At 40.2% G+C, this 25,916-nt stretch overlaps 1 protein-coding gene across 14 annotated transcripts in view; it reads right to left on the minus strand.

The window, feature by feature from the left end:
* Positions 1-25,916, minus strand: part of nfia (nuclear factor I/A) — a 677,405-nt gene that overhangs the window by 35,110 nt on the left and 616,379 nt on the right. For 13 of the 14 annotated variants that reach the window (XM_043699269.1, XM_043699272.1, XM_043699265.1 and 10 more), the window contains one exon: positions 25,404-25,495. The exons of the other annotated variant lie outside the window; for it this stretch is intronic. In XM_043699269.1, coding sequence (XP_043555204.1) covers positions 25,404-25,495 — 92 coding nt within the window. The remainder of the gene's footprint in view (positions 1-25,403; positions 25,496-25,916) is intronic. 14 annotated transcript variants of the gene reach the window in all.

A 25,916-nucleotide genomic window follows, 5' to 3' on the forward strand; every position in this document is an offset into this window, starting at 1 on the left:
TGAAAGGCCTGTTTCCATACTGTAGGGGATCTAATCTTATCTAAATAGCAAGCAGGAATTTGAAAGTACTAATCTCTGACTTACCTCCAGTATCATCACAAATCAGTACAGAAATAGGAAAAGAGAGATAACGTCCAACTTGAAATTAGGTACAAAAGGGAGGATGTTACATTCCTGGTTGACTGAGACCAGCTCTGGTAGAGATGGCCCGTGTACAGACTGGTTTGTTTGCATAGCTAGGTTTCGTACTGAATAGTTTGCTGGTGCTATCAAGGACAATTTAAAGTAAATTGGCAGGAGTGTTAGAACCAGGAGATAATATGAGAAATACTGGGAGGAATATATATCACTAAAAAAGAGAACGCTAAGTTAATTGATTGTATCAGTCTAAGGGAAAAAGTAATAAAGACTATATCAGGGTTATTAAGTATTTGTGTAAATATATTGGTTGGCAAATACAGTTGAAGAGTTGTAGGAACAGATAGCCAAATGGAAAAATGATGTTGCTATAACAGAGACCTGGCTCTGGATGGGCTGGGCTGTGTGTTAATTATTCCTGTATCAAGGTACTCAGGAAGACAGCAAAGGATGAAAAGGGGGAGGGGTGACACTGTTGATTGAGGAAAATTATTGTTAGAGGAAGAGGATAGCATCAAAATCACGGTATTTCCCATCAGTATCCTGCAGTCACTACTGACTAGAAACTGAACTGTGATGGCCATATGGAAGTGCAAGTCTGAGAATGTTATAGTGAGTGATTAACTTCTTCACTCCTCAAGGTCTGTCCACTACCTACATTGCTCAAGTCAGGAATACTCACTATATGGATGTAAGTTAGCTCGCTGAGCTGGAAGATTTGTTTACAGACGTTTCATCACCATACTAGGTAACATCATCAGTGAGCGCCATGAAGCACTGGTATTTGTGACCCACTTTCTGTGTGTTTAGGTTTCCTTGGGTTGGTGATGTCATTTCCTGTGGTGATGTCATTTCCAATTCTTTTTCTCAGAGGGTGGTAAATGGGATCCAAGTCAATGTGTTTGTTGATAAGAGTTCCAGTTGGAATGCCATGCTTCTATGAATTCTCATGCATGTCTCTGTTTGGCTTGTCCTAGGATGGATGTGTTGTCCCAGTCGAAGTGGTGTCCTTCCTCATCTGTATGTCAGGGTCATAGTACTCTCCAAATGTCTTTATGAGTAAACTTTCAGCACTATTCAAAATGCTCAACAGCATGTAGGACAATGTAACCCACCTGCTTGGTACCCTATTCACGACCACAAGATTACATTTGCTCCATCACTTATACAGTGTCAAAGGCATGCCCCATCTGCAAACTGTACTGCAATATCTTGGCCAGCAATTTCGAACCACCTAGAAGGACATATGTAGCAAATACATGGGAATACCACCTGCTGTAAGTTTGCCTCCAAGTTACTCAGCATCTGCATTTGGAAGAGATTGCCATTCCTGAAGTGTCAGTGAATTAAAATCCTGGAGCACCTCTAACTATGGGCTTTACTAGGTCATATAGTCTGTAGCAGCTCAAGATAACAGATCTCCATTGCTTTCTTAAAGGCAATTAGGAATGGCAAAAGTATTATCTTTGTAGCAGTATTCACTTCCCAAGAAAGAATAAAAACAAGCTCATGTTCCTCCTTTAATCTGCTCTTTACAACCAACCTCTTTGTCCAAGCTTTTGATCATTGTTCTTGTATCACTTGATGTTATTTGGTGTCAATTTTTGTTTCATAATGCCTCTGAACATTTTGCTTTGTTAAAGGTGTGATGTAAATGCAAGTTTGTTGTCAATTCTCTATTGGTTAAAAATTGCTTTTGGGTGAATTTTGATTGATATATTGCATAACTCTTTTCTGCATATTGTGACAATATAAGAACATAGAAGAAGGAGTAGGCCCATCAGTACTATCCAATGAAATCGTGGTTGATTGTGGTTAGCTCCATATACCTGCTTTTGGCCCATATTCCTTCGTACTTTGCTGAATAAAAAATCTCAAATTTAAAATTAAGAACTGATTTAACATCAACTACTGTTTGTAGAAGAGAGTTCCAAAATCTAACACCCCGTGTATGTAAAAGTGCTGAATGGTCTGGCCCTAACTTTTAGACTATACCTCCAAATTCTAGAGTCAACAACCAGGGAAAATAATTTATCTTTATCTATGTTGTCTTTTCCTGTTAATGTCTTGAAACTGCAATTAGATCACCTTCTAAATCCACAGAAAACAAACCTAACTTGTATAATCTCTCCTCATAACTTAACCTCTGAAGTCCAGCTAACAAGGGATCATATGACCACAAGAAGCTGACCATTAAGGTGTAGCATAGAAAGAACTGTGTCACTTTATTGTTACTTTCCTCTGAGTTAACAGTTAATATTATGCATCAATGTCTGGATAATAACTGTTCCACAATCATGCTTCACCAATGGGAACATCTGCATGCAGAACTCTGACCCCATGTAACAATAACTGCTCGTTAAGAGTTGGCTTGATTGAGGCTGTTACATTGATGATGAGGGTTAAACACTTACTGTTGCAAGATATAAATACAAATTACTAATCTGACTTCCGCAAGAGAGGGATGTAGAAGAAAAGACAATCAAGATTGACCTCATCAGGCTCTGAAAGGAGTGGATATTATTTACCAGAACTTAACTAATACTTCAAGTAAGAGTTCAGTGGCTGGGTATGACTGCTGAGGTCTAAAGCCCACATTTGAGTGGCTGGACAATTCATGGATCCTGTGCTAACCATCTAGGAAACTTGAAATGTTTGTTACCTTAGCTGCATTATGGCCATACCCAGAGTTTACTAGCTCATAAATCTGAGGGATAAATGAGAGAATTTGGAAAATGTTGCATGGGTGCCGCATCACAATGAGCTGGAATTCCTTTGAGCTCACTTGAAGTATATCAGAATGGGCGGATAAAATATCTAACTGTGTACATTTTCTACTGTGGAAAATGACAAGGAGCAAGGATTGTACATCCATCTGCCCATCTACCTAAATGTATGTATGAAGTGCTACGCTTTCCTGTTAAACACTTAGAGCTAAAGTTAGTGATTGCTGGCCTGACTGCTGACTGGAAAGCCAGCAGTAACTCTATGACAGCCTTTTTCAGAAAAAAGAACAGGATGAAATGTTAACCAGGCAGTTACTTGGGGTTAGATGGAGCTTCAGTACCTTTAAAGGTTGACAGCCCACTTTCAAAAGCCGCTAGCTAATGAAGTCCCAAACAAAACAGCAAGTAAATCTTGATATTGACACTAACTTTTCAGACTTGTCTTGTATACTTCAACATGGAGCTCCAGTACAACCAGTATATTCATTTCCAAGCAGTATGTTTTTAAACTGGTTTTTCTTTCTATGATGGCTGGCAGTTCTTCAGTTTCGGTAACGGTGGTCCCTGATGGAACTTCTGCCAGGACACTGACCGCCTCAACCTGTCCACCCTCCCTTACCCATTCCAATCTCTCACCCTCATAATGCGCAGCCCTCCACTCCTTCTGCTCCAACACTAAACTCACCATTAAACCAGCAAACAAGGGGGGGTGCAGTGGTAGTTTGGCGCAATGACCTCTACATTGCTGAAGCCAGGCACCAACTTGAAGACACCTCCTCCTACCGCCCCCTCGACCACGACTTCACCTCCCATCCCCAAACTATCAGCTCCCAGTCCGTACACAACTCATCACCTCAGGGGATCCCCGCCCACAGTTTCCAGTCTCATAATTTGGGAACCCAGAAACAGATGGTGCAAATTCCGACCCAAGATCCACAAGCCTGACTATCCCCGCCAATCCATCATCTCAGCCTGCTCCTGTTCCACCTAATTCATCTTCACATACCTCTACTCTGTCCTATCTCCCCTGGTCCAGGAACCCACATACGTTCGGGACACCACCCATGACTTCCACCTCTTCCAAGACTTTTGTTCCTCTGGCCCCCAATGACTCTTCTTCACCATGGACATCCAGTCCCTATACACCTCCATCTACCATGACCAGGGCCTCCAAGGCCTCCATTTCTTCCTCTCTCAATGTCCCCACAAGTACCCTTCCACTAACACTCTCATTTGTTTGGCTGAACTGGCCTTCACCCTCAATAATTTCTCCTTCAAATCCTTCCAATTCCTCCAGATGAAAGGGGTAGCCATGGGCACCCGCATGGGCCCCAACTATGCCTGTCTCTTCGTTGGTTATGTGGAACCGTCCATCTTCCGCAGTTACATGAGCACCATTCCCTACCTTTTCCTCCGCTGTATTGATGACTGCATCGGCGACACCTCTGCCCTCAAACGCCAACCCTCCAACCACAACAAGGACAGACCCCCCTTCCCCCCCAGTCTTCACATTCCAGCTTCTGTATACATCGCATCATCCTCCGCCATTTCCACCACCAACAAATGGACCCCACCACCAGAAATATATTTCCCTCTGCACCACTATCCGCTTTCCATAAATACTGTTTCCTCCATCACTGCCTCGTCAGGTCCACCCCACCCCCCCAACAACCTACCTGCCCCTCCCGGCACCTTCCCCTGCCACTGCAGGAATTGCAAAACCTGTGCTCACACCTCCCCCCTCACCTCCGTCCAAGGCCCAAAAAGAGCTTTCCATATCCATTAAAGTTTCACCTGCACTTCCACGCATGTCATTTATTGTATCGGTTGCTCCCGATATGGTCTCCTCTACATTGAGGAGACAGGACACCTCCTTGAAGACCGCTTCAGAGAACATCTCTGGGACACCCAACCAACCTCACTACCCCATGGCGGAACACTTCAACTCCCCTCCCACTCTGCCAAGGACATGCAGGTCCTGGGCCGCCTCCACCACCACTCCCTAACCACCCGACGCGTGGAGGAAGAACCCCTCATCTTCCACCTCGGGACCCTCCAACCCCATGGCATCAATGTGGATTTCACCAGTTTCCACATTTCCTCTCCCCCCACCTTACCCAGTTCCAACCTTCCAGCTCAGCATTGCCCTCTTGAACTGTCCTACCTGTCCACCTTCCTTCCTACCCATCTGCTCCATCTTCCCCTCTGACTTATTGCCATTACCCCCACCTCCATCCGCCTATTGAACTCTCAGCTACCTTCCCCCCCAGCCCCAGCCCCCTCTCATTTATCTCTCCAGCCTGGAGGCTCCCAGCTTCATTCTTGATAAAGGGCTTTTGCCTGAAATGTTGATTTTCCAGCTCCACGGAAGCTCCCTGACCTGCTGTGCTTTTCCAGCACCACACTCTTGACTCTAATCTCCAGTATCTGCAGCCCTCACTTTTGCCTGATGGTATTATGTCAGGCCTTGGAGCAGGCCGCAGAGGATAGACCACCCTCCCCTTTAAGTATACTTTAACTTGCTAACTAACTGGCTCAATTAGTTCCAGGTGAAAAGACCATCCTCAACCCTGTCTTAGTCAGGGATGAGTGAGTGAGTGATAGAGAGAGAGATAGAGAGAGATAGATAGAGAGAGAGAGAGAGAGATAGATAAGCTGGGAGTGGTGATGAAATGATACACACATTTCCTAAATGTGATCGATTTAATGAGGCTGTTAGTTACAGGGGAGTTTCTTTGTTTGGTAGCCTGATGAGAAAAGTATCACTGGCTGAAAACTAAAAACAATAATTATTTGGAACTCAGAACAGGAGCTGATTGTCAACCCAACCAGCCGGCTGCCCTTGCACACATTCCTCTTCTTTGTCCAGATCTCCATAAAGGAGTCTCTTTGCAAAGAGAAATTATCCCTTGTACGGCACATCCAAGTTTTCATTGGACATTATTTGAGCACAACCTCAATGAATTCAGGGACCTAAGGACTGCTGTCAATTTGATGATGGTTCTGGTGGCAGGAATGACCCTGCTATATTGATGCTCATTTTGTACTGTGGTACCCACAGACATTATCAAATACATCTGTAAGAATGATCCTTAGTCACCTAGAAATCTCAAGAAATTCCACTATTAGATGCAATTCATAGTTTTGCAAATAAATTTAAAAGCTAAGATTTGGATGAATTAATTAGTGGTGTAGTGGACAACGAAAGAAATGATCTCAAAGTACGACGGGACCTTGATTAGACAGGCTGATGGACTGAGGAGTGGCAGATAGAGTTTAATTTAAGTAAGTGTGAAGTGTTGCATTTTGATCAGCCAAATCAGGGCAGAACCTATACACCTAATGTTAAGGTCCTGGGGAGTGTTGATGAACAAAATGACCTTGAGGTGCAAGTTTATAGTTGATTGAAAGTGGAATTGCAGGGAGACAGGATAGTGAAGGTGGCATCTGGTATGCTTGCCTTTATTGGTAGTGCATTGAGTATAGGGGTTGGGATGTCATGTTGCAGCTGCACAGGACATTGGTTCCGCCACTTTTGTAATAATGTGTTCAATTCTGGTCTCTCTGTTTTAGGAAAGATGTTGTGAAACTTGAAAGGGTTCAGAAAAGATTTACAAGGATGTTGCCAGGATTGGAGGGTTTGAGCCATAGGGAGAGGCTGAATAGGCTGGGGCTATCTTCCCTCGAGTGTTGGAGACTGAAGGGTGACCTTGTAGAGTTTTACAAAATCATGAGGGGCATGGATAGGGTAAATAGACAAAGTTATTTTCTCAGGGCAGGGGAGTCCAGAACTAGAGGGCATAATTTTAAGCTGAGGAGGGAATGATTTAAAATGGACCTAAGGGGCAACATTTTCCACGCAGAGGGAGGTGTTTGTATGGAATGAGATGCTAGAGGAAGTGATGGAGGCTGGTACAATTACAACATTTAAAAGTGTCTCGAAGGGTACATGAATAGGAAGAATTAACAGGGATATGGGCTTAACACTGGCAAATAGGACTAGATTCATTTAGGATATCTGGTCAGCATGGACGAGGTGGACCGAAGGGTCTGTTTCTATGCCGTACAGCTCTCTGACTCTATTCATCTAACTTGGAACTCCTTTCAAGTAACACCACTGAGTTCTTTACTGTTTTGATTTTAAGACATTTTTCTTATTTTGCAGACACTTCATCATTTTAAACATACTTCAAACAATAAACTTTGCAGAATATTACAAACAAATCAACTGATTGTTTTCCTTTCTCCCCACAGTGCAACCACCCTACAATGCCATTGTCTAACTTTAAAGATTTAAAATGGTCTTAGAAAATTCCATACCAATTGAGTGATTTTTTTTTCAAACATTACTGTTCATTTAAATGCAGTTAGAAGCCCTGCTTCTTTCAGAGGCAGGTGCTGTAAGTTGCAGAAATGGTTAGCAGATGAAACTTCTCCCATCATGGAACATGCACAGGAACAAAATATTTAATGAGAAGTAAAGAAAAAGCCTCTTAGAGAGTGTTAACTCTGCCATTTCGCTATCTCAAAGAACATTTTATGCTTGAGTAATAGCTTCCTCTCATTATGCCTTTCTATTGCTCATGAAAATACATCAAAGAACACTGCTGGCCTACCTGATCTACCAGAGGGGTTTTCAGGATATTGCAGTGCAATTTCTAAAGAACCCAAGTGTCAGCAGCGAAAGACCCCCGCCGACAGGCCAGTTCAACACTAATATTTCACCAGTCATTACATTGCGGAAATCTCTTGACAAAAGACAGCTCATTTCCTGCTTTCTTTCCCCCGTTTTGCTTGTTTTTTGGAAAAAAAAAGGGGATTGTAGTCTTGTTGGAAAATAATTACAATAAACGTATTCACAGCATTAGGATTATAAGAAAAATGCCCAGTTCCTGCTAATCGAAAAAGAACAGGAAACATATAACCCTGATAGAAAATACAGGAACGTGATTAATTGTAAATGGCAAGTCATCGGTTTTCATTTTGAGTAAACATGGCTAGCCATAGGTGAGCAATTATTTATAGGAAGGCAATATTCACTTGTTAATTTTTTATCCTTTGTTAAAAATAGTTAACAATACATGGAGAATCATTTAGTCTTCATATCCAGATAAAATATTGGGATATATTAAATGGTCACTTTATTTAAATATGTAGCATCACTGTTGTAGATACAAATATAACTTTTATTTTGGTTAGTGTCACATGAAATAAACTTTGTAGGAACTATTGCAGTTATTTATGAAAGTGTATCTTCAGGAATACAAATGCACAGAGAAATGCCTGAACATTTCTCCATGTTCACAGATTGAGCTTGTTCTAAACCAAAGCTTCTTGTCACATTTTTACGAAGCTGGCCAAAAGCAGTGCTACTTCTATCAGAAATGGAGGGTTTCACAAAAGCCTATCTGACTGCATTTGGGCACGACATTAATTCTTTTGCTGAACAGTAGTGCTTCTTTCTAACCTCCCCCTTAGGAATGTCGCTCTGCAACAAGTTCAAGTTCATGCCACAGGAAGACACTCTTGAGCAGCTTGCAGTGAGAATTAATTTTCACGTGATTCCTCTGAACTTATGCTGTGTAGAGTTGTTTCCAGGACCACTGAAAGGAATTTTCTTCGTTTTTTTTTAGAAAGTATTAACAGACAGGATGAGAGGCTTAGTAGCTAGCTATTAACTCTTCTGTGTCTGCATTTTCTGTTGTTTGCCTTCCAGGAATGGTTGCTTTTTAACTAATACTTAACGAATGAACTTCTAAATATTTAGTGACTTTATATTATGTAGAATTTTTATTTATTGTACATGAATTATATTTAGATTTTATTGTCACATGTGCTCAAGTAGAAGTACAGTGAAAAATGTACAAAGTTGCCATTCTTTGGCACCAACTTAGGTACAAAAACAGAAATTTAAAAAAAAATCTAAGATACAAAAACCTGAATTAAAAAACAACAAAGCAGAAATATAAAAATAAAGAGTCAAGAAGAAAGGGAGGAGTGTCCAGATCTAAAAGTCTTCTCTCCATAACACAGTCATATCTCCCTAAGGTAAGTAGATACTACTATAAAAATAAATATTTCATCAATGTTCACTCAAGCAATATAATTTTAAGAAATCAGGAAATTAGTATCTTCTGAAACTAACTGTAATATTTGCACCATCATTTAAGTCAACAGTGGAGAACATAAAGCTGAGTGTTCACTGAAGTTGTACTGCACACTGGCCTCGTGAGATTTCTCAAATTTAGGAATGTTGCCAAAGTCTTACCAGACCACAGGGTTGCTCTCTCATTAGACAGAGAGAGAGACAACTGGTGATGGTTTAACTAGAGGGCCACCACATCTCAGGCGAGGGGAAAGGTTGAAAAGAGAGTCCTTAATGGTAACCTCAACCAGCGAGAATTGAATGCATGCACAGCAGCTGTCCAACCAACTGAGCTAAAAATATCTTAGACTTTCGAAAGGCTGTTTTGAAGTTTTACAGATTTTTCATTCCTTTGTGAATTAACATAGTTTTTTAAGTTTCCACATAAATATTACCTACTGTTATGAGAGAAAAAAAACCTAAAAACTGTGTGACTTCACAGTTCCATTAAATGTTCACTAGACTTGCTCAAAATTTCTGAAGGAGGCATGCAGCATGATTCAGCTTGAGGTAGATAGAAAAATGATGGGCAGGATTTCTTGCAAACTTCTGAAACCCACTGCTAGGCTCAAAGTGGGGTCAGAGGTCCTCACTATGCCGCATACAACCACTTCACCTGTGAGTTTAAAAGCAGGAAGTGTTGGTGAAACTCAGCAGGTCTGACACCATCTTTGGAGAGAAAAACAGAGTTAGTGTTTTGAGTTTCAGCATCCATTTCAGTAAATTACCTTGCTCCCATGCGAACATTTCCATTCTTGGACTGCAGCATGGCTCGAATCAAGCTCAATGCAAGCTGGGAAACAACACTCCATTTTCCACTTCGGAACTTCACAGCCTTTAGGATTTGATACTCAACTTCAGGGTATAATCTCTGCACTCTATTTTTCTTACACTCCCTTTTGTTTGTGGCTTGTTTGTCCTGCTGTCAGCAGTATGGATCCATTTTTTCCATTACACAGCCAACATTACACCCTTGTTGCATACCTATCTCTCCTTGATCACCTTTGCCTTTTTCTCTGGTCACCTCACTATCTGTCTACAGCATAAAAACACATACTGGACTCAAAACATTAACTTCATTTCTCTTTCCAGAGATGCTTCTAAACCAGCAAAGTTTCTCCAGCACTTTCTGCATTTATATCTGATTTCCAGCATTTGGAGTTTGTAAACTTAGAACACCCACAAGTTTCCCAACTTAGCCATGCTGTCATCAGAGAGGAGGCCTATTGTCTTATAGGAGACGTTCAAGCTTAAGAACAACAGCGTGATGCCTCAGTAGGCAAGTGAGGAAGAAGACATCCCAAAATGAAGGTGCATTGCCCTTAACCTTTTCCAAACGTAAAGTAACAAAAGGCCTTTGGAGCGCTGGGAGAACCTGTGTCTTCTGCTGAATTCTGGCAAACAGGGAGTCTTACTAAGTTTGCCTAGAACACCAGGAAGCCTCCTCCCAAGATTGTTCTCTGTCCATACAGATATCTCCACGCTGCCTGGAAAATTCCTCCTGACCTTCAACAATTACTGAATACCCCTCCAATTAGATCTGTTAGATTCCCTACAGTATGGAAACAGGCCATTCAGCCCAACAAGTCCACACCGACCCTCCGAAGAGCAACCCACCCAGACCCATTCCCCTACATTTACCCCTGGCTAACGCACCTAACACTACGGGCAACTTAGCATGGCCAATTCACCTAACCTGCACATCTTTGGACTGTGGGAGGAAACTGGAGCACCCGGAGGAAACCCATGCAGACACGGGGAGAATGTGCAAACTCCACAGACAGTCGCCCAAGGCTGGAATTGAACCTGGGATCCTGGTGCTGTGAGGCAGCAGTGCTAACCACTGAGCCACCGTGCCACCCTTATGCTTATTAGGGGCTAAAAATCTATCCTGTATTTAAATTGATGCTCATTTCTAACAGGGTCACTTGTGATTGGCTAAGAGGCTTTGCTGGAAGAGCACTGGGCAGGTAGGCATCAGTATCCAGTCTTACAGCAACATCTGTAAGAACTGCTAATGAAAACTCAATTGTAGCACTTCTTGATATAATACTGCTTCCAGCTTAACTAACAATTGGGGACACAGTTGAAAGCTAGTGGTACAGTATTTAATTTGTCACTCACAAACATTCAATAATTTATATTACAAATTCTGGATGTGATTTGTAATGTAATATATTGTGTCATTGGTAGTCATTTTGTGAAATGAATGTAATTAGATTTACTTTTATGGATAGGATAAGTGTATTCCCCATTCCTTGTACAGCTGTTGACAACCGCAAAAAGATTTGTTTTAAAGAAGTGGTCTAATCCTTAGAGTCTTGTGACTCTCAAATATAGACACGAGACAGATTTTCTCAAACAGTGTTTTTCTTGTTTCTAAACATTTTTTCGAAAACTAAATTTAATTGCAACAGCACTCATGCTCACAAGATACAAAGACAAGATGACTACAGAAGAGTTGTCATGATGTAAATTTTTTTTTAGAGAATTGAAAAAGTGTCTAATTCTCGTCTTTTGAAATTGATGTTGAAAATATTACACGTTTGACAATTTATTAGTTTATTGAAGAAAATGGAGTTTGGATGTTTCTGATGATGAACTCATTGAGGCTTTCTTCAGGCAACTGTAGGTTTTTGGCTTTGCTCCAGTCAAATTTGTATTCAGCGTTTTAGAGTAGATCTGGCTTGGTTTTGTAAATCTGTAGATAAAAGACTAGCCCTACTTCTCTACTTGTTAATTTAAGTGGACTCAAAGCAGGGTTTATTAGTCTCTTCCCTCTGTGGGCTCCTTGTCACTTAAATTGATTCACATAAGGCTGCTTTAGAGATGTGCACATTCCAACCTTTCAGCAGACATTACTAAATTTCAAGAGGCATCTAGAAAAGAAAAGATGCAGTCTGTATTCAGGAGTCCAGCACCTGTCCCCCTGATAATAGCTGAAGTGAAGCTGGCACTGTGTGAGGTGGTTGCAAGGAGATAGAAAAGATCAGCTATGACTATCACTGCATACACTAATACTAGTTGTTAAATGTGCCCTTCTAATGATTGCGCAGTCTTGCATCTATTCTGGTTTTGATTCATAACCTGACAAGACTGAAACTTTACAGACAATGGCAGATTTCTGTATTTCATACTGACTGGCAGCCAACTTTCTATAGCTAACAATCATTGGCAGGTACCTGTATTTCACACAATTTGTGCCAAATTCCTGTACCTCTAAAGGACCATTCCATGCATCTGTAGCTCATGATCACTGGCAGCACACTCCTGTACTTCATACAGAATGATTCTTGTCCCTCACCATCACTGGCAGATTACTGTATCTTCAGAGGTAGGGAGTAGGGAGTTAGGAAACAAGTTAAAAAAAGGACGTCAAAAGTCGTGATCTCAGGATTGCTACTGGTGACGTGCTAGTCTGAGTAGAAATAGCAATACATATTAAATGAATACATAGCTGGAAAGATGGTGCAAGGTAGAGGATTTCAGATTCCCGGGGTATCGGGACCAGTTCTAGATGAGGTGGCATGAGTACAAATTGGATCGGTTACTCTTAGGCAGGACTGCAACTGATATTGGGAGATGTATTTGCGAGTGCAGTCTGTCAGATTTAAACTAAAATGGCAGGGGTTGGGAACCGATAAAAAGAGATACATGTCAGAGAAATAAGGGCTAAAATAAAAAGCAGAAAAAGAAATAAGAAAGATAATAGGCAGAGAATTCAAGGGCAAGAATTAAGCAGAGCCACAGAATGTTCATAAATGGATATGATATAGCAGGGATTACAATGATGTGGCTGCAGGGTGACCAAGAATGGAACTGAATATCAGAGACTTTCAGTTTTTAAGAAAGCATGATGAAAGGAAAATGAAGTGGGATGGCACTTGGAGTCATAGAGATGTACAGCACGGAAACAGACCCTTCGGTCCAACCTGTCCATGCCGACCAGAAGTCCCAACCCAATCTAGTCCTACCTGTCAGCACCCTGCCCATATCCCTCCAAATCCTTCCTATTCATATACCCATCCAGATGCCTTTTAAATGTTGCAATTGTACCAGCCTCCACCACTTCCTCTGGCAGTTCATTCCATTCATGTACCACCCTCTGCATGAAAAAGTTGCCCCTTACGTCTCTTCTATATCTTTCCCCTCTCACCCTAAACCTATGCCCTCTAATTCTGGACTCTCCCACCCCAGGAAAAAGACTTTGTCTATTTATCCTATCCATGCCCCTCATGATTTTATAAACCTCTATAAGGTCACCCCTTAGCCTCAGACGCTCCAAGGAAAACAGCCCTAACCTTTTCAACTTCTCCCTATAGCTGAAGTCCTCCAACCCTGGCAATATCCTTTTGTGAACCCTTTCAAGTTTCACAACATCCTTCTGATAGGAAGGAGACCAGAACTGCATGCAATATTCCAACAGTGGCCTAACCAATGTCCTGTACAGCCGCAACATGAACTCCCAACTCCTGTGCTCAATTCTCTGACCAATAAAGGAAAGCATACCAAACGCCTTCTTCACTATCCTATCTACCTGCGACTCCACTTTCAAGGAGCTATGGACCTGTACTCCAAGTGTCATTATTCAATAACACTCTCTAGGACCTGACCATTAAGTGTATAGATTTGCTAAGATTTGCTTTCCCAAAATGCAGTACCTTGCACTTATGCAATTGTGAGGAAGAATATTAGTTCTCGTGATGTAGAATCTGTATAGGTTGAACTTAGAAGCACCAAGGGGTAGAAACTGATAATAGAGGTGCATGCAGACCCTTAAATTGAGATAGAAATATTAGGCAAGGCATGAAAAAAGGAAATTAGAGATACAAATAATAGAGGTATGACTGTAATTGTTGGCCATTTCTACCTGAATATAGTTTGAGCAAATCAAGTCAGTAACAGTACTGTCGAGAAGGAATTTGTGGAGTATGCAAAGGATATTTTATGAATCAATATGTTGAGAAACCAACCAGAGAAAAATTCATTTTTGCCTGGGTATTGTGTAATGAGGAATTGACAATAGAGTGCATACACCCTTAGAGAAGAGTGACCACAATAAAATAAAATTCTTCATTAAGATGGAGAATGTGTAGTTGTTTCAGACACTAGGGCCCTGAATTTGATTAAAGAAAATTACAACGGTCTGAGGTGCAAGCTAGCTATGATAAATTGGAGACTGCTATTTAAAACGATGATGGTAGATAGGCAATGGCAAACCTTTAAAAAGAGCATGGATGAGTAGCAAATGTTGTTCAGCCCAGTCTGGCATAAAAATAAAATGGGAAATGTGGTCAGACCATGGCTAGCAAGGGAAATCAGGAATAGTATTAAATCCAAGGAAGAAGCATATAAAAAACAACAAACCGGAGGACTGGGAACACTTTAGATTCTAGCAAAGGGAGACAGAGAGACTAACTAATTAAGAGGGGGAAGATAAAGTCAGAGAGTAAGCTTGCAGAGGATATACAAACTGATGGTAAAAGCTTTGAGAGGTATGTGAAGAGAAAAAAGCAGTAAAGGCGAATATAGATCCCCTACAGTCACAAACAAGGGAATTTACAATGGGGAACAAAGAGATGACAGACCAATTAAGCACATACTTTAGATCTGTCTTCACAAAGGAAGATACAGATAACATCTGAAAAATATGAGGGAAGGCAGGGTATAATGGGAAGAAATATTAGGAGGGAAATGGTGTTGGGGAAAACTAATGAGATTAAGGACAGATAAATCCCAAGGGGTTGATAAGTTTTATCTGAGAGCATTTAAGGAGGTCTAGAAATAGCAGGTGTTCTCATGATCATCACCTAAATTTGAGAGAATCTAGAACAGTTCCTTTGGATTGGAGGTTAGCTAATGTAGCCCACCATTTAAGAAGGGAGACAGATAGAAAATAGCAAATGGTAGACTTGTTTGCTTGACATCAGTAGTGGTTAAAAAAAAAGCTAGATGCCTTTATAAAAGATGGAATAGCATGGCACCTGGAAGACAGTGACAAGTTCAGACAGCATGGATTGATGAAGCTCAACAAATCAACTGGAAGGTTTTGAGAAAAGTCGAGATGATAAGGGAGTTTGTGTGAGTGGTTTACTTGGATTTTCATAAGGCTTTTGGTAAGGTCCCAAATAGGAGATTAGCATGCAAAGTTAAAATGCATTGGATTGAAGCTATTGGAATGGATAGAGACAGAATGGCAGACTGGAAACAAAGAGTAAGAATAAAGAGTCTTGTTGCAAGTTGCAGGCAGTGACGAGTGGGGTACTGTAGGGATCATTGCTCGACCCCAGGTATTCACAATACATATACAGTAATAACTTAATTGAGGAATCTAAGTGTCATATCTTCAAGTTTGCAGATGACACAAGCTGGATGAGAGGGTATGCTGTGAGGAGTATGCAGACAAACTTCAGTGTGATTTGGATAAGTTACATAAATGCATGGCAGATGTAGTAATAACATGGATAAATGTGACGTTATCAACTTTGATAGCAAAAACAGGTTGACAGATTATCTGAACAATAACAGATTGGGAAAGGGATGTGCAAAGAGAATTGGGTCTCCTTGTAACTCAGTTCCTGGAAGTAAGCATGCAAATGCACCAAGTGGTGAAGGAGGCAAGTCATATTTTGGTCATCATAGTGAGAAGATTTCAGCACAGGAGCAGGGATGTCCTGATACAACCATAAAGGGCATTGGTAACTTGTGTTGCAGACGTTTCGTCCCCTGTCTAGGTGACATCCACAGTGCTTGGGAGCCTCCTGTGAAGCACTTCTGTAATGTTTCTTCCAGCATTTATAGTGATTTGTATCTGCCACTTCCGGTTGTCAGTTCCAGCTGTCCGCTGCAAGCAACATGCGTTCGACTGGGACAACACTACTATTATAGGACAAGCCAAACAGAGAGCAGCCAGGGAATTCCTAGAGGCATGGCACTCATCCACAGATTCAATCAATAAGCACATCGACCTGGACCCAATATACCGGCCACTGCAGAACAGAATCACAACAACGACCACCCGAGCTACAAATCTTCTCACAAACTTTGAGGGCATTTGTAAGATCGCATCTTCAATAGTGTGTTAGACCAGATAAGGTCTGAGTACAAAGAACTGTACCAGACTAATTCCTGGGTCGGTGGGACTGAAGTACGGGGAGACACTGGATCGATTAGGACCACATTCACTAGAGTTTAGTAGAATGAGGGGGACATGCCATAGGAACCTATAAAATTCTAGCAGGAACAGCGCAGATGCAGGAAAGATGTTCTTAGTGACTGCAGAGTCCAGAACCAGGGGTCACAGACTATGGATAAGAGATACACACTTTAGGACAGAGTTGCAGAGGAATGTCTTCATGCCCAAGGGTGGTGAACTGTGGAATTCTTTGTCACAGGAAAGCTGTTAAAGCCAAAATATCGAAGCCTTCCAAGAAAGATATGTTAGGACAAAAGGGATCAAAGGATAGGGGAAGAAAGTGGGAACAGGGTACTGATGATCAGCCATCATCATACTGAATGGTGGGAGAAAGTGAGGACTGCAGATGCGAGTCGAAGAGTGTGATGCTGGAAAAGCACAACGGACAGGCAGCATCCGAGGAGCAGGACAGTCGACGTTTCAGAGGGCTTATGCCAAAAGGTCGACTCTCCTGCTCCTGGGATGCTGCCTGACTGGCTGTGCTTTTCCATATTGAATGGTGGAGTAATATCGAGGGGTGGATTGGCCTACCTGCATTTTCTTACATTTTCTGTTTCTAAACAATCACTTTCAGGTTTCTGTAGCTCATAGTCACTGGACAAGTTCTTGTACTTCATACTGACCGATAAATTTCTATAGCTCAATCACTGGCAAATTCACAGTGTCCAGCAGTTATGTTAGGATTTGCAGAAATGGTTGATGACAGCTTGGTGGTTTTAGCTGATTAGGAAATGCTGGCTATCAATCACTTTGACCTGTCTTCTGTCAAGTAGCATCATTGGAAGTAGTCAGCATTATAGTTGGCTCAGCATTCATAGATCTTTGCTGTGTCATTTGGTATGTTGTCAAAATCAATCAGCTTCCAGAGCAAGATAAATATATAACTGCAGGCTTAGTCGTATTGCTACCAAGTGGGCACAAAGCATCATTAATGCTTCTCTCCACAGGTCTTGCCCACTTTTAGAAATCCCAGATAGAGGTTGCCAATGAAAAATCCCATTGGTGCTACTGGTAGGAGCAAGAAGAAAATAATTCACAACTGGCTCAAAGATGTCTGAGAATGTAAGTGCCAAGAATGGAAAATTAAGATTAAGCAACCACTGAATTACTTTGAAGAGTGTTTTCTGTTACCTTCAGTATCTAAAATCCACTGTCTTTTAGGAACCCTAAACAAAATGAGCAAGAAAATGATCCATAGTCAGCATTCCGACATCACATCAGGATTGATATGGGAGGTGCCACCCAACTGGTGATGGCTTCTACAGTCACAGGAACCTCATGCTAGAAAACAGCGCATCTGTAAACATTGTAGAATTAAAAATGGGCAATTTTTGCTTCTGGCTGCCTATTTTACACCATTGGGTGACCAGGAACTGGAAAACTTAAACTAGCCTTTAAATCAGAACACAAAGATGGTGCAACACAAAATTTTAGTTGCTCAAAACATGTTGGCATAGTAACGTGTCTTGCATGGTGACGCAAAATGAACAGTGAATGGAATTAAATAAAGGCCAATCTAATATTATCTGTTTCACCCCTGTGGAGTTATGGCCAAAACCTTTGCATTCTTTGAGTTTATTGCCTAGAATGTAACTGGTGTTTGATTACACACACATCACTGATGTAGTTAAAAATCACACAACACTAGGTTATTTTTTAACTTAGTCCACCCCAGTCCAACACTGGCACCTCATCATCATCACTGATGTAGCACACTAAAAGAAAATATGTGAAACTTCATGTAGTATTATAAGTAATATATTATCGTAATTATTGTGAAAGATAACTTAATGTGATCCACAAATGTGTCACTTTTTGCTATTTTTTACTCTGTTTAAGCATTTGGGCTTTATAAGCTAACCATGAGTAATCTGGTGGAATTAAAATAAAATAAACCCATGGCTAAGCTAACCCTTATGCACAGAATTAAAAATATTAAAGAACCATTTTCTTGCATTTCTTGTGGGTGGCACAATAGTTAGCACTGCTGCCTCACAGCGCCAGAGACCCGGGTTCAGTTCCCGCCTCAGGCGACTGACTGTGTGGAGTTTGCACGTTCTCCCCGTGTCTGCGTGGGTTTCCTCCGGGTGCTCCGGTTTCCTCCCACAGTCTAAAAACGTGCAGGATAGGTGAATTGGCCATGCTAAATTGCCCGTAGTGTTAGGTAAGGGGCAAATGTATGGGTGGGTTGCGCTTCGGCAGGTCAGTGTGGACTTGTTGGGCCGAAGGGCCTGTTTCCACACTGTAAAGTAATCTAGTAATCTAATAAAATAGAAGCAGTCCATTAAAACCTGCCTGCAGGTCATTGGTGCCATTAAGGATAGATTTCAAATCAAAACACCTCAGAAAGAAAATCTGCCCGTGTTGTCTAGCCATACTGATTTACTGCATGAACTAGGAATCTATTCTATTGATAGGGCTGAATGTTTTAATGATATTTGTGCAAAAATGTGAACTGAGTGCAGTCTGAGGAAAACTGCAGAGGGGGAGAAAATGCTGCAAGTTGGTCAATGTCTTCATCATCTACAAAAAATACTGCATTTCTGTGAAACCAACAATTATGCAGAGCTCTGAGTTGAGGTTAATTAATAATGCACAACCACCTGATTAACTGAAGTGCTCTTTCCTGTATAAACATTTAAAGATGCATAAGGTAGAAAAAGTAGATGTCATATTTTATTTTTGATGCAGTGCACTCTCGCCTTCCATTTCTTTCCTTCAACAATTACTTACTATGCTGACAAAGTCAATAAATTGATCTTCCTTCTGATGTGCTATACAGCAAGCTAATCCAATACTGTGCTATCTGCAGCAAAAATAATCAGGGAAAATGGATAGAAGAGACAGCAGTAATATATGTACATCTTTACACTCCTCTGGCACCAATCTATTGATAGTCAAATGTCTTAAAAAGCAAATCAGATATTCCAACAATTATCTAAACCCCAAATGCTCATAAAGCATTTTGTTCCAGTGATACTAAATACATAGTTAGCTAGTTTATAACAGAATTGTTTCCAATGGAAATAAATCCATTTTGTTAATTCACGGTGCTGTAGATTGTGTTCTATTTACACTGCAGGATCAGTTGTGGATCACCAGCAGCAACATGTAGCCAATTATGTTACTCGTGAAAGGTTATAGTTACTGTATTGTTGAATTATTGTGATCCATACATTCTAAACATACCAACAATGTAAGGATTGCCAAACAGCAACTAGAAAGATTATTTGCAGAGGAATTGGATTGCACTTTTGACCTAATAAATAAAGTTAAAATAAACAATAATCTGTTGTCTTCTACTTTCCTGATAATTACATGACACAACAATAATGACGTTACTAACTAATGTGGCAAACAATCTCCATCAGATAATGTACATAAAATCTGGAAAAGAAATAAGTTGGAGGTTTTGCATACCATTGGTCCAAAGCTACCTATTGCACCTCTTCAGACTGAGGTTACTGAGGGCACCAGTTCACCTGATTTATATTACATAAGCAACAGCTGTGTATTGGCTTACGAATAGTCTAAATGTCATGCATCATGTTATGTGCTTTATTTATATCATGTCTTTTGGATGCAATGGAGGGTGAATTGGTCTTCAGCAGCAATACAATATCAATGACAAGGAACTGAAATCCTGCTTTTATCCTGCCTGATTTCCTTTTATGTCAGAGACCAATTTCACCCCTCATATCTTTGATGGTTGACAAACTTTACTGAGAAATGACAAAATGGGATTTGCATGGTCTAATCATATCAAATGCATCTAAAACAGTACTTTAAAAACAATATTCTATTGATGGAAGAAGGGTGGGATCAGTCACTGTTGACTCAATTTTAACTGATCATTTCCTTATTGACTGGTCAGGTTCAATAACTGACATTTGGTGGGTAATCCACGTTCAGAATTTTCCATCAACACATGGTATAAGTGGACCATTCCAGTTATACTGATGCTTTTGAGATAATTAAATCAAATTAAATTGCCTGCAGCAAAATAGATTGGCTAGAAAAAAATATTGATGGGAAAAGGAAGTTTGTTGGAAAAGAAAGAGGAAGTGTAACGTATATCCCATCACCTGATTGGATTGAATCAGCTTCTGAATCAGTACTTGTACAAAATTAACCTCTGAAGGTGGGCTTGTTTATTATGGCACTAACTCTGGATGCGTACATAAATCAGCATGAACAAACTACATTCCAGAGGTCCAACCTTCAGTCCAATCTGACTTCTGAAATGCAGCATCATCTATTCGTAAAATACAATGAATGTCTATAGCATTTGCATATAAAGTAAGACTCTTAGTAAAATAGAAAGAATTATTTCCTTCCCCTTATTGGCTGTTAAGAATGTTTACACATATTCAATTGCCTTTAAATTACAGATTCTCAACAATCTCTTTGTTAATTTAGGTCAACTGTAACTCATACGATCAACAATCTTTGTGCACGACCTTCTGTAAATTGTTGTCAATCATTTTGAGATAAATGAAAGTCCAGCAATTAAAGTTGGTTTAAAATATTTCTAAGCATTTAAACACAAGGGAGATGCCCTTTAATATCAATGAAGGTCCAGATAAGATTTAAGGAGTGAAAATAATGTTCTAACTGTCCAGCAAAACATTCCATAGCGTGAGACTGCTGTTTGCAGTTTCTTGTTTAGGCAGCAGTAACTGCAGATTAACAGCTTAAAGAGCGACGGCTGCTCCCCAAGTTACTTGGAATTTATTAGGTTTTTTAAAAGAACATGCAGTCAATGTGAAATGAAGCTTTTGTGACAGGGTCTCTATTATTGGATATTTTAAAAAGGATTTGATTCAGAACACAGGTTACTCAATCCTTCAGATACACATTTTTTTAGCTTTCATTATTCTATCATTCAGTCAGCAGTGTACTTTCTGTGACCCATCTTTTCTCAATCCAAGAGAATTCAATGACATGCTGTTTCACCTGTATAGTCTGAACAGCTGTAAACTAGAGCTGTTAATAAACACAGAGACAGCACCAAATTTATTATACTACTGATGAGTCATTACAAAATCGTGTAAAGCCATTGCATTTAGAAATATTACATTCTCATGTATTACGGTGTATATCACCACTTTGCAATGTTATTAAAGTGATTTGTTAGTCTTAGGAAAAATCTATTGTTTTGCTTTAATGAATTATTTACTGAAAATAACATTGTTGGAGCTTTTTATCTTGCATTCTTTAGGAATATTATCAAGACTACTAATGTAACATTTATACCGTATGAAGAGAGTGCGCTCATTGGCAACTGGACAATGACTGATAGAGGTAGTGTTATAGAGAATGTACCAATTAATGATGACTTGACAATTCAGTCAGACTTTGTTTAAATTTTAAACAAAGCAGGTAACCTCTGACTGGTCAAAACATTGTCCTGAGAAATGAACCAGAAATGTGTTATTTAATTTGTGGAGTTAAACAGATGTAGTCTGACAAAATGTTACGTATGCCTGCAAAAAGGGCATGCAAAATGCTTCCAGTAAATGTAAATACAAGTGCTCGATACTGCAAGCACAAAAGCCCTAACTTGGCAGCATATTCTTAACATACTCAAAGTTACCCAGCAAATTTCAGTTGTCGAATTATGAAATCTGGATGTTGTACTGCCAGCTTTGCAAGCAAGGGCTGGTTGGGTACAATGAATACCATGCTTTTGGTGAAAAGCCAAAGGGAAGCACTATTTTATTTGATCCGTCAGAATTTGTGATGTGCTACTTAGGTACCTGCCATCATACTGGCACTGAAATTTACAATCCCCTGGAAGAGTTAGGTACCTTAAAGTTTGAGCAATGGGTGAAGGAAGCCGTTTCACATTACTACTAAGCAGTCGAAACACAAGTAATACTTGTCACTAACAGGATGCTGCCATTAGGCCAGAATGATATCTGAATGTGTAATGTGGTAATATGAATGTCAGTCCTGATATGATGCCAGATATGTAGGTCATACTTCCCAAAGACTTGCAAATATCAAACATCGTGCTCCTTCTGTTGTCCACAGTAAGTAATGTACTAATTCTAACCAACCTGACTGGGTGGCACGGTGGCAAAGTGGTTAGCACTGCTGCCTCACAGCGCCAGAGACCCAGGTTCAGTTCCCGCCTCAGGCTACTCTCTGTGTGGAGTATGCACATTCTCCCCGTGTCTGTGTGGGTTTCCTCTGAATGTTCCGGTTCCCTCCCACAATCCAAAAATATGCAGGTTGGGTAAATTAGCCATGCTAAACTGCCCGTAGTGTTAGGTGAAGAGGGTAAATGTAGGGGAATGGGTCTGGGCCTGGGTGGGTTGTGCTTCGGCGGATCAGTGTGGACTTGTTGGGCCGAAGGGCCTGTTTCCACACTAAGTAATCTAATCTAATCTACTTTCAAAACCTGCAACGTGTCTAGCATTGTTGTGATTCTTCAAATGGACATTTACTGGATCATTGAGTGTTTGAAGCACATCAGTTCTCAACCAGTGCTGACCTGTTTGTTCCAATATTTAAACAAACTTGGAAGCTAACTGTCAATCATCAACTGGTGCATTCTCATTGGCAACACATTCACCAGAGACACTGGTCAACCAATCAGCACTCTCCTCTCATGGCAATATGTAAAGCTTTGACAAATATGTCTTTCTTCAGCAATGCTTAAATTGACTACTACCAAATGACAAGAATTACCCCCAAGTTCACAGATCTCAATGAGACTTATTTCATCTGCCACACCTTTGTCAATAAATGCTTACAAACATATTAGCATTTGTAAACTGAAGCAAAGACAATATTTTAACATGAGCATTCTATAATAAGTCAGATTGAATAGAAAACAAAATGAAGTATTGGAAGAACACAAATGTAAAAAATGTGTTTTGCGTGTTCTGTTCTCCCCTATAGTTTAAGTACATCCATTCAGCTGTCACACACTATTTCCCAGCTAAAGATGTACAAAGGCCATCTAAGATCTAATCTCTCCCAAATCCTTTATGATGATCATCTCCTCCCTCCTGCAGATCTCTCAAAATCACAAATTTACGACTGACATAATCTATCTCCTCCTCCCATTCTATCACAAAGTGTTGGTGCATCAATACTGCTACCTTCACAGACATAAAACTTGCAATCTTTAGGATTGAGAATTGTTTGAATAAATATTTGTTTTAAAGATTAAAAATGTGAGCATAAGAAAGCCAGATTTAAGTCAGAAACAATCAAGGCTACCTGCATGAGGTATCGCAGAATACAGAGAGAAGTAGCCATTTGGATACAGAACTGACTCAAAGGTAGAAGACAGAGGGTAATAGTGAAGGGTTTTTTTTCAGACTGGAGGCCTTTGACCAGTGGAGTGCCACAAGGATCAGTGCTGGGTCCTCTACTTTTTGTCATTTACATAAATGATTTGGATGCGAGCATAAGAGGTACAGTTAGTAGGTTTGCAGATGACACCAAAATTGGAGATGTAGTGGACAGCGAAGAGGGTTACCTCAGATTACAACAGGATCTGTACCAGATGTGCAAATGGGCTGAGAAGTGGTAGATGGAGTTTAATTCAGATAAATGNNNCACCTTCCTATCGGAAAGATGTTGTGAAACTTGAAAGGGTTCAGAAAAGATTTACAAGGATGTTGCCAGGGTTGGAGGATTTGAGCTATAGGGGGAGGCTGAACAGGCTGGGGCTGTTTTCCCTGGAGCGTCAGAGGCTGAGGGGTGACTTTATAGAAGTTTACAAAATTATGAGGGGCATGGATAGGGTAAATAGGCAAAGTCTTTTCCCTGGGGTCAGGGAGTCCAGAACTAGAGGGCATAGGTTTAGAGTGAGAAGGGAAAGATATAAAAGAGACCTAAGGGGCAATGTTTTCACACAGAGGGGGGTATGTGTATGGAATGAGCTGCCAGAGGATGTGGTGGAGGCTGGTACCATTGGGTTGGGATATCTGGTCGGCAAGGACGGGTTGGACCGAAGGGTCTGTTTCCATGCTGTAGATCTCTGACTCTATTTTAAAATAATGAAAAAGATTCAACTTTCCATTCATAATGTCATTTGTCAACCACAGATCTTGCAATTGCTAAAGCACTCTAGTCTACAACTGGTGATATTAAAACTTTGCATAACTATTGCATCATCAATCACTGGATTTGAGCAGAATCAGTTTAGGATGGATACAGGGTGGAAGTCTAAAAAATTCTGAACTTCAGTGGATTTGAATTTTGCAGACAGAACACATGTTACATTTTAGCACCAGCATTTTAGATTAAATTCCTGATTCTTGTTGATTTTTTTTTAAACTGAGTAGTCCTTACAGCTAGAAATTATGCTCTTTCTTTGAGTCAGAAAAATTGCACAACTGTCCTTATAAGACATTTAGAGACTTTACTATGTAAGTAAGATGAGATTGGACTCAGACTTGGACATGGTACCATTTTATAGTCTTTCACAGCAACTCATTACACACTGGTAATATCAAAAGCATCCCTCTCTCATTGTTACATTCAAATGTGTCAAAAATGTGTCAAATAAAACAGATGTTACTTTTCTCAAGGTAGGCATGATGTGTTATGAACTTTAATTCTACTTTATGGATGATCGTGTTAATTTATAGCTTTTTCTGCACACAACTGAAAAAACATTAAGTACATCAATAATGTCGAAGTTTCAAAATCTATACAGCAAGTTAGTTTCAAACCATTAAGTTAATACAGATCTTTCAAAAATGCAGAATAAAATCCTACTATATGCAACTTATAAAACAGCTGAAACCAGCAGCTTTCTACATTATAAAATAGAATTTATACAACACTTTGTCTTTTCCAGAGAAAACCTAAATAGTAATTGTAGAAAGAAATGTGAATGTAAACCTAGCAAGCTAATGTACTTTATTGGTTTTCTGAGGATAAGCAGGAAGACAACATCTTTTCATTTTGAAAAGTTTGCATTTCAAACAGTGTCAAATGTCAGATAGCCTAAAAGGACACATGGATTTTACTTTCAACTTGTAAGCAGACTTCCGGTACGTTCCAATAAAAAGGCATTTTCCTCTTACAAGTGGAGCATAAAGACATTTCTGACAGATCCCCAAAGGCTATAACAATATGCTGTCTGATAGCAGCAAATGAATGATGTTCACTGCACAGAAATACACGACCACAAAAAGCTACACTGAATACAGAAAGGTTCAAAGCTGCCCACCTGTGGCTGTTGAGGGATATTTACAAAGCTGGGATCCCGTGGTCCAACACTCACGAATCGGTTTGCAGGGGAGGTGCTGGGTGTCGAATAGGCTGTGAAGGGAAGGGATACATGCGTTCAGGAAGCAGCAGTGGGTCGCACACGAACAGCAAACATCTTAAGCCTGACTGAAAGACTGCAGTGTTTACAGACACAGTCACTCAAACTTATTCCTGGTACTCAGTTTTTAATCACCTGATAATGGACTTGAAACTTTAAAAGCTATAGCTTCAAAAGATCACATATATGGGCAAGACAATTTTCTTATTTTTGTAGGGCAATAACCACAGTACTACAAGAATCCTCCTTAACTAAATTTCTTTCAAGATATATCAACATGGAAGCATAAATGTAAAAGGTCACAGAACGTATCATTTACTGTGATGTAAGAATCTGAGAAATAATTAAACAACATGAATAAGTGAGCTAAAACATAGACAAGAGAATTCAAATGGAAATATCACCTCAGGTGCA

The sequence above is a fragment of the Chiloscyllium plagiosum genome, chromosome 11 (genome assembly GCF_004010195.1).
Source record: "Chiloscyllium plagiosum isolate BGI_BamShark_2017 chromosome 11, ASM401019v2, whole genome shotgun sequence".
NCBI lineage: Eukaryota > Metazoa > Chordata > Chondrichthyes > Orectolobiformes > Hemiscylliidae > Chiloscyllium > Chiloscyllium plagiosum.